Below are 12,753 nucleotides of genomic sequence, written 5' to 3' on the forward strand. Positions count from 1 at the left end.
CAGCTCCAGGGGCTGTGCTTGGCTCTCCTGTTCTGGTGCCAGCCCAGTTTAAGCCCATCAGTGGCTCTCAGTCACTTCCACCATGAGCATCACCCTGTAAACGCAGATGAAAAATCATGTCTCAGGCTCCTCAGTCTGGCAGCCCCTCAGGACAGACCCTCAGATCCTCTTTGGGCCTGGCGAAGGTTCTGGACTTCACTGCAAGGATGCATTGGGTGGCTACTGGATTTTCTGCCTGCCCCTGGCCAGGGATGAGCTCACATCCTCCATGTGCTGAGTGTTGGCTCTGTAATTCTGTCTCTGGTTGGTGAAACTACAGATTTTGCACATCTGATCCATTTCTTTATCTCCCTCAGCTATTTGCTTCGCTAAGATGCTCCCACCATCTGCTCTAACAAGATCCCAGGCTCTCAATGAGCCATAAATTCCACTTTTGAGCCCTTCCCTACTCTTCTGTCCTGAATCAGTCACTTTCCTCTCGCCCTCACCTTCAATTCCCTGTCTCTCCTGGAACCAACTGGATCTGGGTTTAACTTTGGGCAGGACAGGCAAAGGCTGCAGTAATTTCCTAAAGAGCTGATATTGCCCCAGAATCCATGAAAGGGACATCTTGCAGCTGTCTGACTGTGCTATGAAGAAGCAGAGCATGTCTACTCTGTCTAATTAAGCTGTGCTAATTAATGAAATTTTAAATGCAGCCACCTGTTAGGCAGCTTTGGGTGCCCAGGGTTCACCTGTGTGAGGAACCCATGAAGAGGCACCACATTAGCAACATCCACTTGGCATTTCTCCTTTTGTGAGCTAGTGGAAAGCTTTTCCAAGGGGTCTCCATGCTCTTTGTGACTGTTGTTTCTTGGCAGCTGGGTCTAGATCACTGTAATGAATATTTTCTCCTCTTCTGAGCCAAAATAAATTCTCTTTTTAGCAACCCTGACTCCATAGGTTCCAACAGGTCTTGCTGGAGCTGTGCCTTTTGTACAGGGGTGTGCTGGCTGTTGGGAACTGAGGAATTGTGCTCAGATTTTTGCTTGATTCACTTTTATCATGGCATTGTGACCGAGTTAAGTCTGTGGAGAGAACATGATTGCTTTTCCATTACCTGAATAAACAGGGCAGGTATGAGAAAGCACCAGAGGTGTCTTCCCTGGGTCCTGGAGGCTGAAATAAGCCAGGGAGATAGGAAAGGATGGTATGTAGGAAAGGAGGAAGGAAAGAAATCCCTCCTCACTTGTTTATCTGAGCCTACCCAGGAATGCTCCTTGAGTAGCTCAGTAATAAACCAAAGCCCAGGGAGCTGCAAAGGCTTTGTAATCAGGCAAACTGAGAAGGTTGGGAAGCACCACAGTGTCATGGTGTTCACAGGGATCTTATGCTGAGGGAAGAGACAAGGATTTGACTCCATATTTCAGAAGGCTTGATTTATTATTTTATTGTATATATTACATTAAAACGATACTAAAAGAATAGAAAAGGTTTCATCTCAGAAGGCTAGCTAAGCTAAGAATAGAAAGGAATAAATAACAAAGGCAGCTGTCCCAGACTCTCTGTCCAAGCCAGCTGGGCTGGGATTTGCCATTAATTAAAAACAACCAACATGAGACCAACCACAGATGCACCTGTTGCATTCCACAGCAGCAGATAACCATTGTTTATATTTGTTCCTGAAGCCTCTCAGCTTCTCAGGAGGAAAAAAATCCTAAGGAAAGGATTTTCATAAAAAGACATCTGGGACACCTCAGGACTCTTCCTGAGGCTGGCAAACCCCTGTGCTGACTTGCTTTGGTGTCTGCTCTCTCTCCCCAGGACTGCCCCCAGCTGCTGCAGGCCGAGAAGATCCTGGTGCCTGTGGAGGTGATCAAACCCATCACTCTGAAGGCCAAGAACCTGCCCCAGCCCCAGTCGGGCCAGCGGGGCTACGAGTGCATCCTCAACATCCAGGGCAGCGAGCAGAGGGTGCCAGCCCTGAGGTTCAACAGCTCCAGCGTGCAGTGCCAGAACACCTCGGTGAGCTGCAGGGGACACATGTGCCCACAGCACTGTCCCCAGGGGACATGGGGTCCTGCCACAGCCCTTCTCACCTCATTCAGGGTGCTGGAGTTGGTTACCTGGAGGAAAGAAGGCTCGAGGGAGAGTTTATTGCTCTCTAGAACCACCTGGAGGTTGTGGTGAGGTTGGGGTTTGGATTTTCTCCCAGGCTGCCGGTGACAGGACAAGGGGAAATAGCCTCAAAATACCAGGGGAGGTTCAGGTTGGATATTAAGAAAAATTTCTTCACTGGAAGAGTAGTTAAACATTAAAATAGGATGAAGACAAGAGTCACCATCCCTGGAAGAGTTCAAACGAGGTGTACGCTTAATAATAGGGTCTAGTGGGCATGGGGGTGTTCAGTCAAAGGTTGGATTTGATGATCTTGGAGGCCTTTTCCAGCTTTCATGATTCTGTGGTTCCAAACTCAGGCAGGAGAAGATTGGCTGGTAGCTTGAGACTGCCTATTTTTCGCCTTGGGCTGGCTGGTGCCACCACTCAGTTGTTGCTTCTGGGTCCCATCCTCAGGCTGGGCTGGAGCACCTCAGCTGTGACCCACAGGCAGCAATATCAGCTTAACCTGCTCATATTCCCACAAAAAGGGCTTCCAGTGGGACAGGTGTTGATGTCAACGTGAGAGTGAAGGTTATTTTGGGGGAGTTTGATGATAAAACCCCATATGAACAGTCTGACACGTGCGAGCATGTAACAGATCAGGAGAAAGGTGAGAACACAGAATCCCAGAATGGGCTGGGTTAAAAGGAACCTTGAAGATCATCCAGTTCCAACCCCTTATGTGGGCAGGTGTGACGGTGTTCACAGGGGTCTTAGGATGAGGGAAGAGACGAGGATCTGACTCCATGTTTCAGAAGGCTGATTTATTATTTTATAATATATATTACATTAAAACTATACTAAAATAATAGAAGAAAAGATTTCATCAGAAGGCTAGCTAAGAATAGAAGAAGAAAGAATGATAACAAAGGTTTGTGGCTCAGACTCTCTGTCTGAGCCAGCTGACTGTGATTTGCCATTAATTAGAAACAACCACATGAGACCAATCCCAGATGCACCTGTTGCATTCCACAGCAGCAGATAACCATTGTTTACATTTTGTTCCTGAGGCCTCTGAGCTTCTCAGGAGGAAAAATCCTAAGGAAAGAATTTTTCATAAAAGATGTCTGCAACAGGCAGGGACACCTTGCAGTGCACCAGGTTGCACCAAATGCCATCCAAGGATGGATGGGATTAGGCTGAGTCAAACCTTCCTGCAGCCCTCACATGCCCTCTGAGCAGTCTGTCTGTGCCCACCTCCAGTTCCCCACCTGAAGGGCAGGACCTTGCAAGGACCCTGTGTGAGTCATGACAGTGCTGTCACCACAGCAATGTCACTTGTGGGGACAAACCCAGTCAGCACCCAGTGCAATGGAGGCCCCTGCTTCTCCAGAGGTTTATCCATGTCTCCAGGATATGCATTGAGTCATCTCCATTGCTGCTGCTGTGAGATGATTTATTAGTCAAAGAGCTAATTACAGGCTTTAGCCACTCCACGCTGGGCAGTGCTTGTCACAACACATTCTGCTGCATTAAGCAGGGCTGAGGACTGCAGGCAGTTCACACATTTTACATCTGTTGCAAACAAGCAACTTCCCAACCGATGCTCTTTTATTTGTTCCTTTGTCTCCCTCCCTCCCTCCCATCTCTCCCTGATTTCCATTACTGGTTAATGACCTGTGAGCATTCAGGTTTCAGGTTAGAAATGGACAGACTGGGAAGTTCAGGAGGGATGCACATTTTATTTAGAGTGTTATTTTTAAAATGGTGGAAGCTAAGGGGGAATTGCATGGTGGTGGGCAGAGATTATATCTGTCCAAAGAGCCTTAGCAGGCAACAATGACCTTTAATGATCCTTTAGAGTCAGGAATTCTCTGGCACACGTAGGCATTCCAATGAATTATCCCATTTAAGGATTATTTAAGCAGAGTTGGGCTGAACAGGAAAGTAACTCCAGCCAGCCTCAGCATCCCACTTTGCAGAACCCAATAAAAGAGTGGTTTTGACAGGCAATGGCGATTATCCCCACACTACCTGCATGCTCCAAGAAATTGCCAGTGCCTGGGACTGGAGAAGTGGGGTTTGATGAGTCCCCCAGTGGATTTGCTCATAGGATGCCTGAGTGCTGTGACTGTAGCATTTTGACTTTAATGTGTGTTTTCCTAAGCCAGAGCTGCAGAGGGTGGCAGGGCTGAGCCTCAGGCTGGTGCCAAGGCACTGCATGGCCTGACTTGCTTAGTGCTGTCTGCAGGATGCTTGTCCTGTGTTTTTGGTGGCCCAGGTGGATTTAATTCTTCTCCAGGGAGAGAAGCTCATTTGGGAATAAAACCAACTCTTTTCTATCCTGTTTCTGCCTCTTCTCTCCCTCTGCCCTCCCCTTTTCCTCTCCCTCGCTTTCCTCCTTTTTCCCTCTTTTTGCTTCTCTTGTCTTTCCTCCTCTTTCCTTCTCTTGTCTTTCCTTTCCACCCCTTTTCTTCCCCTTCCTTTTGAAGGAGCTTTGACTCTCTGATTTGAGGTCTTTCTTCTTTTTCTTCTTTCCTTTTTTTTCCTCCTGAGAAATGTTATTTCATTGTTGCTTGGAATTTGCCAGACACTGAGAGAAAGAGATGTGGAAGGGAGAGACAGACAAAAGAAAGCAGCATTCAGAGAGATACAAAAAGGCAGCAGAGAAGCCCTGGCTGGTGGAGCAGGTGGCAGAGGACACAGACAATAGGCAAGGAGTGCTGGAGATCTGTCTCCATCATGATTATTTCCTTCCTGCCAGAATTAGCATTCAGGCAGGAGCCACTGCAGCACAATGAGCCTCTGCTCCGGGGGTCACCTGGCTTTGGAGAGAGCTGTCTGAGCCTGTTTGCAAACCCAGCCAACCCCCTCTGACAGAGCTGTTTTACTCAGCACAGTTGCTGGAGGAGGCTCTGAAGGTAGCACCTGCATTGCAGGCTTGGAGGAGGTCCAGGGGAGGGTGGGAGGATGTGCTGTGATGGTGTGTCCCTGAAGGGATGCTGTCCTGCCAGCAGATCCCTCTGTTGGTGCTGCATGCTAGACTAAGCAATCACTCCTGCCTTGTTTCCCAAGATCTGCCCCCTCCCATCTCACACAAGGCACCCAGGAGCTCAAATTTGTCTCTCACAGAAAAACTTCTGCAAAACTCAGGATTTTTCCTATTTTCACACGGGATAGAATCAGGGAAAGAGCCTTAACTTCTGCTCTGCATTTCCTGATCCCTCAAGATTTACACCAAGGGTCAGAGCCAGCTTAAGCACCTTTTCTAAGTGGCTCCAAGTTCAGTGAGAGATGCTCTGAGGACACCCAGGTGTGAGCAGCCTGTGATGGTGTGTCCCTGAAGGGATGCTGTCCTGCCAGCAGATCCCTCTGTTGGTGCTGCATGCTAGTCTAAGCAGTCAGCCCTGCCTTGTTTCCCAAGATCTGCCCCCTCCCATCTCACATGAGGCACCCAGGAGCTCAAATGTCCCTCTTGCAGAAAAAGAATTCAGGATTTTTCCTACTTTCCACAGGATAGAATCAGGGAAAGAGCCTTAACTTTTGCTCTGCATTTCCTGATCCCTCAGGATTTACACCAGGGGTCTGAGCCAGCTTAAGCACCTTTTCTAAGTGGCTCCAAGTTCAGTGAGAGATGCTCTGAGGACACCCAGGTGTGAGCAGCCTGTCTGTCACTAATGTCACATCCAGCACTGATGATCCCTGGGTGCTCAGCCCTGTCAGGAGGCAGATCTGCCTCTCTCCCTGTCTTTCCCAGAGATATTCCATTTGATAACAGCAATAAGTCTCTGCAGGCAGCACCATTCGGGACAATTACTGTTCTTGTCAAGTGGTTTGAGACTCAGCTCTGGGCTTTGTCCTCCGTCACACCACCCAAGGCACACAATTATCACTCACAGGGACCCTTCCTGCCATCCCTTATTGCGCTGGTGATAGCTCTGCCAACAGCCTGGACATGGAGGGATGGGAGGGGATGAAAAGCAGGGGAGCTGAGGAGACGCAGAAATAAGGAAGTAAAAATGTCAGCAGGAAGGGCTGAAATTGCTGGATGCATAAGGGCAGAGTGCAATCTTCCCGGTGGGAAGCAATGGGAGCCCCAGCACTTCAATCAGCCCAAAATGATCGAGGAAGAGGGAATGGGGAGGGCTGACCCACTGAGCATGTTATGATCAGGGCCATTACCTGCTCCAGGGGCTGATCCCTCATCCTTGCTTGGTTCCTGGCCTTGGCACACCCTGGATCCCACCAGCAAAATCTCTGCTGATGATTTTGTCCTGAATCCTTCACAGCTCTGCCTGCTGTGAGACCTGAGGTGGTGCAGCTGGGAGTGCTGTGTGGCTCAGGGACAGGAGAGAAGTCAGCTCTATTTGTCACATCATTGCACTCCAGCAAGAGATCTCGGTGGCTTTTGACTCCGTGGTGTGGCTCACAGTGAAGGGAGTGATAAAAAAAAATCCAATAGAAAGCAGAGCTGAGAAAAAAATGAGCTATTCACAGAAATCATGGGAAAACACAGTTGTGGGTTGTGACCGTGTTCACAGGGGTTTTCGGATTGGGGAAGAGACGAGGATCTGACTCCATGTTTCAGAAGGCTGATTTATTATTTTATGATATATATTATATTAAAACTATACTAAAAGAGTAGAAGAAAAGGTTTCATCAGAAGGCTGGCTAAGAATAGAATAGGAAAGAATGAAAACAAAGGCTTGTGGCTCGGACAGAGAGCCCAAGCCAGCTGACTGTGATTGTCCATTAATTAGAAACATCCACATGAGACCAATCCCAGATGCACCTGTTGCATTCCACAGCAGCAGATAACCATTGTTTACATTTTGTTCCTGAGGCCTGTCAGCTTCTCAGGAGAAAAAATCCTAAAGAAAGGATTTTTCATACAAGATGTCTGCGACAGTGGGTGGCTAAAAGACAAGCACAGGGCTGCGAGTTGTAGAATAAGGGAATGGTTTGGGTTGGAAGGGATCTTAAATCTCATCTAGTTCCAAACTTCCCACTGGGAATGTCACCCTTGTGCATCCACTTCTCTAATTGTTATTTATCTATATTTAAATGAAAGAGAAAGCCCCATAATCACGTGGACTCTGTTTGTGGGTGATACCCAGATACAAAAATTCAGTCCCAGCTCTGGGAAGCAAAGGATCCAATGAAATAGAATGACAGCGAGCAAGAAGTTTTCTGGATCCAAGGGAACAGAATGGCAGCGAGCAATAAGTTTTCTGCCTTTTTGTGGCTGGAAAACTGATGCAAGGAAAGATTAAATGGTTTCCACAGGATCATGAAAGGGGTTGATACCAGAGCAAGGTACAGGAATCAATCCATGGATTTGAGCTCTAATCACAAAAGTGGTGTCAGAGAAAACAGACCAACACTAAAATTCTGCTAAAATTCTGCAGAAGTTTCCCCACTACTGGACATGTTTGAGGTACAAAGGCGAGCTATACCATGAAACCACTCTGGATTTATCATCCTGAGTGTGCTCAAGCCAAATTACGAAAGGGCAGAATGCTGCAAGTGGTCAGGCATAGATATGGATTTGCACAAACTGCAGGAGCATCTGATGCTATTGGAGAGTTTAAAAAGCAAAAGAAAGGAATCTTGTGAGTTCTAAACGTTGCTCCTGTGAAGTGCAACAGCTCCTTCTAGTAGATTTTTGGCATTTCCTGAAGAGAGCCAGTCTGTGTTTCAGGCAGCACAGCCTTTCCTTCTCAGGAATTGCCCACAATTTCCTGCTTTGATGAGATTATTGTGATTAGAATCCAGACTGGTCAGACTTAGGGATCAGATTTACATATTCTGGGGTGCTTTGCCTGTGTTGGAGGCAGCTGTGCCAGGAAAGGTGGAGACACAAGCCCTGATGGTATGAGCATTGCTCAGGGGTGTCTGGGAAGCTCCACTCTCCTGGAGATCGATGCTCCAGCCCTTTATTCTCCCCTGAAACACATTCCCATCTTATTGTCACGGCTGAGCAAGTCCTTTTCAAAGACTCCTGTTGAGCTCAGTGGGCTTTGAAGAGGGGTCACAATGAGTGAGCAGCTCCTGTGGTCTGAGGGGTACGGAGCATTTCCTCGCGGCTCCTTTGCCAATTGCTCTGTTCCACTGCCCTGCAGCCCACACAGCATCAGATGGGCTCGGGCAGGGCCAGTGTGAGCATCCTCATCCCAGCTGGCTTCACCCTCACAGCTCTGCCATGGGATTCATCCCCTCACACCCCTTTCCAGCTCTGGGTCGAGCCTGATGGGTTAAAAAGTCTGAAATGTCTAAAACTCACCTCCAAGGACAGGTAAAAGGAAAAGAACTTTTTGGAGTCACTTGTTTCTTTAAGTGAGCCTGTGGGTATTTGTTTTTTGTTAATTAAAAAAAAAAACAAAAAACAACCCCCCTGTGCTGTTACCAGTGACAGCTGAGATCTACTTTTCTGAGCTTTTATTAGGGGAAATATTTTCTCTGTTAATGACATGTGGTAAATAGCTTTTTAAATTATTATTAATATTATTTTACTGTTTTTATTCATTGTGGAATTTCTAGCAGGTGCTGAGTGTTTATTAAGGAAACGTGCTTGGTTGGGGGATTGACTCTGCTGGTGGATTCTTGTGTTTTGTCAGTGGTAGCCCATTTTCATGAAGTCCCTGGAAGACTTGCTTACATTCTCTAAGTGACTTGGCAGACTCACTTCTGAGGTGCAAAGCACATCCAATACTGAACATTTCTGGAAACAGAAAATATGTGCTAACACCCAGACACTTACTGAAACTTGTTTCAAAAATACATATCTATGATTACAGTAGGAAAAAAAAAGCCATAACTTGCTGAAATCAACAGTCTCCAGCTTTTAATACAAATACTTGTCTTAGTTTTTCAGAGATGAATATAGAATTTTTCAAAACTAGATTGCTTCTTACAAAGGAAAACAAAGTTCTCGCTAAAGCGAAATGGTGAAGGTGGTGTCAAAATTATGAAACATTTCCTCATGGTTCCTTTTCAAATTGCCAGTGTGAGCATCCTCATCCCAGCTGGCTTCATCCTCACAGCTCTGCCATGGGATTCATCCCCTTTCCAGGTCTGGATTGAGCCTGCTGGGCTAAAAAGTTTAATATGTGTTTGCCCCCAGCGCTGCAGACAGACAAGATCTAAAATCCCAGCTGAGCTCCTGCTCTGGGGTCTTCCATGGGAAGAAAGGCTCCAGAGATTCCCTTGCCTATCCCTGCCTAGCTCTTCTTCCAGCTCAATCCCAAAACACACACAAGGCTCTGGGAGACCCTTTCTAAGACTCATTTTCTGCCTTCAGGATGACCAGTTATTCTGAATATATCCCATTTCCCATTCCCAATCAGTGTTTTCAAAGTGCTGTGCAAAGCAGGTGTTCCTGAGTGGCAGAAGTTTAATTATTCACTACTCTTCAGGCACTCTCCTTCCCATTCCTGTCTCCCCATCCTTGCATCCAGTGGTGTGAGTCCAGACAGCTCTGCATCATCTTGGATCTTGCTGGCAGTGACACCCAAAATTGTTCTAAAAATGCAAATCCTGAATGATGGCATGTCTACTGCAAAGGACCTGGCTCACCTGGGCTGCTCTTTACCTCCATGGAAACCACAAATACCCATCAATTCCCCACAACTGGATCATAATCACAGCGTTTTGCAGATTAATGGCTAATTGTGTTTAGTCTGTGCAAAGAGGAATTACTGAGCAAGCAGCTCCCACTCTGCTGTAATGGACAGAAATCACCAGTTACCATTTACTCCCCAATTATAGAGCAATTAATGGATCCAGGAAAACCTACCTGCAAAGCTCAGAGCTTTGGCATCTCTGTGGATAATCACAACAGGAGTTTAAGGGATGGGGGACTCTTTAGTGACTTTTTTGGCCCAGCCAAACCAGCTTGCTGAGTTATATCTAGTTGGAAGAATATTTTTCTTTCAAAGTGGGATTTTGTCCTGCTGTAGATCCCAGTGCAGTGGGGGATCCCTGCTCTTAAAATTCTGCAGAAGTTTCCCCACTATTGGAAATGTGTGAGGTACAAGGGGGGATATACCATGAAACCACTCTGGATTTATCATCCTGAGTGTGCTCAAGCCAAATCACCAAAGGGCAGGATGCTGCATGGATATAGATTTGCACAAACTGCAGGAGCATCTGATGCTCCTGGAGAGGGTAAATCCTGTTGTACACTCTGCTCAGCAATAGTAGCAGACACAAAATGTTTCTCCCCTTCTTTCTTGCTCCCTTCTGTCCTTTCATCAAGCATCTCCTCTCCCACCATGAGGTTTTGGTCTTTTGGTGAGGTGCTGGGTGGAAGCTGCTGATGGAGGTGAGGAGTGGGGTGAGCCCTGGGTGAACTGGCTTGAGATAAATCAAAATCTAGGTGGAAAAAAGCACTCAGCACCACGTGGAGAGGGCCTCCAGAGAGCAGCTTCCATTTCCTTCCTTGGGGTCACCTCTGTGTGCCTTGACTGCCCCTGACAAGCGTTTGTTTAATTCTGTCCAACTCTCTCAGAAGATTTTTTTTTGCAGCTTTTTAAGACATATTTGCTGGAAACTGGATACTCCTTGCTCCAGCTGAAGCTTTTCTGGATCCAAGTAGGGAAAAGTGATTGCCTCCAGGGGTTTACACATGTAACAAGCTCTATCTGCTCCATCCCCAAAGGAGAACTGTTTGGTTTTTGGCAGCAATATGGCATTGTTGATTTACAGTCTGTTCATGATCCCCAGCAGTCCCCAGACCCTCTCCTGCAGCACTGCCCAGCCACTCCAGTTTGAGAGCAGTTTGCATCAATTCCTCCTACTGAAAAAAATAGTCCCCATTTGCCAGCATTGAATTTCATTTGGTTGATTTTGGCCCAGTTCTACAATTTGTCAAGTTTGTTTTGAATTCTTAACCCTGGTGTTGAAGGTTCTTACAGCCCCGCCAGAATAGTCATGAAATCATCCAAGTCAGTAGTGAAAATACTGAGTAATGCCAGACTCAGGACAATATTCCTTTTGAAACATCCTCCCAGCTTGACATGGAATTATCTGACTTTTTTTTTGTTTAATGGTTTTTTGCATAAACCTTATGGTGGCCTTTCTTAGGTCATATTTCCCTGGTTTGTTTATGGGGATCTGCTGTAGGATAGTAGCAAACACTCTCCTGAAATCAGGATAAATCACATCTGCTGCCTCCCCTTTATCCACAAAGTCATTAAGCCTGTCAAAAAGGAAATTAGATTGGGTTGACACAATTTGTTCTTGACAAATCTGTGCTGGCTGATTTTTATCACCTTATCATCTCGCAGGTGCTTATAAATTGATTGTTTAATAATTTGATGTACTTTCTTTCTTTCTGGGAAGCCAAGTTAGGCTGACAGGTCTATAATTACACAGTGGCTCCATTTTCCCCCTTTTTCAGAGGATTTCCCTGATTTTGAGACTTTACGCAGCTTCCAAGAGTTCTTCAGGACATCCTTAGTGTAAATAACCTCACCTACCCCCTCAGCACCTATGGGATACCCAGCAGAGGCACAGCTGGATGGAAGACCCAGAATGTGTGATTTACACCTTAAAGTTGCTCCCAACTTGGGAAAAATACTTTTCAAAGCTGTGCTCAACACCCAAAAAATGGATTTCAAAGTTAAGGCCCATCACGTGCAAACCCACTTAGATCATGGAATATTTTTCTGACTGATAGGCCAAGAGGGAGTGGCTCTAAATTGGAGAAAGGTTCAGATATATATTAGGAAGGAGTTCTTGGCTGTGAGGCTCTGGCTGTCCAGAGCAGCTGTGGCTGCCCCTGGCAGTGTCCAAGGCCAGGCTGGACAGGGCTTGGAGCACCCTGGGATAGTGGAAGATGTCCCTGCCCATGGCAGGGATGGCACTGGATCATCTTTAATGTCCTTTCCATCCCCATTCTGGGATTCTGTGAATGTTCATCTAATGGATAAATGGGTTTTTGTGAGGGGCATGGTTGATGCTCCACAGCTTTGGGAGCATCCCATGGCATTCTGGCAGGTGCTGCTGATTAGGGAGGTGAGTGACATCTCCATTTCTCTTGTTCTCCATGCTCAGCACCGCCTCTTGCCTCATCCCATCCCCTCCCCACCTCCAGGCACTCTCTAAGTCTGCTTTTGGGGTTTATTTTATTCTTTTTTTTGGTTTGTTTTCTTTTTCCTCTCCCACTTCTAGTACTCGTACGAAGGGATGGAGATTAACAGCCTGCCAGTGGAGCTGACAGTCGTGTGGAACGGGAATTTCAACATTGACAACCCGGCACAGAACAAAGGTAAAGAGTTATTTCAACTTGTCCTTGGAAGCAGTAACCTTAGCAACGGGCCCTCGCTCCCTACACTTAACAAAGCCGCCACCGTCTCCCCGTGCTGGCTGCCGCACACTTGTTCTCTGCACTCTGCAAATTACCAATTTCTGAGTGCTTTGTGTGCCTCCCCCCAGCCCTCCAGTTCTCTCATTCCACCTGAGAAACGCGGCTCTCCCTCCCACTTGCGCTGCTCCCCCTCTCCCTTCACCGTCCCTGCTTCTCCCCGCATCCTCATGTCTGCTTTTCACGCCCCTCCCTCTCCAGGTTTTTTTTTTTCTCCCCCTTTTTATTTCTCCTGCAGTGATGCTCTTCAAGTTAACATGCCAGGAGAACGGGCTCTCTGCTCAGAGGCAATTTAGTAATGAGCAGGG

General features: G+C 46.9%; 1 protein-coding gene across 4 annotated transcripts in view; it reads left to right on the forward strand.

The window, feature by feature from the left end:
* Nucleotides 1-12,753, forward strand: part of PLXNA4 (plexin A4) — a 512,377-nt gene that overhangs the window by 412,628 nt on the left and 86,996 nt on the right. For all 4 annotated transcript variants that reach the window (XM_063153651.1, XM_063153652.1, XM_063153649.1 and 1 more), the window contains exons 10-11: nucleotides 1,804-2,004; nucleotides 12,253-12,349. In XM_063153651.1, coding sequence (XP_063009721.1) covers nucleotides 1,804-2,004; nucleotides 12,253-12,349 — 298 coding nt within the window. The remainder of the gene's footprint in view (nucleotides 1-1,803; nucleotides 2,005-12,252; nucleotides 12,350-12,753) is intronic.

Source organism: Melospiza melodia, chromosome 4 (genome assembly GCF_035770615.1).
Source record: "Melospiza melodia melodia isolate bMelMel2 chromosome 4, bMelMel2.pri, whole genome shotgun sequence".
NCBI lineage: Eukaryota > Metazoa > Chordata > Aves > Passeriformes > Passerellidae > Melospiza > Melospiza melodia.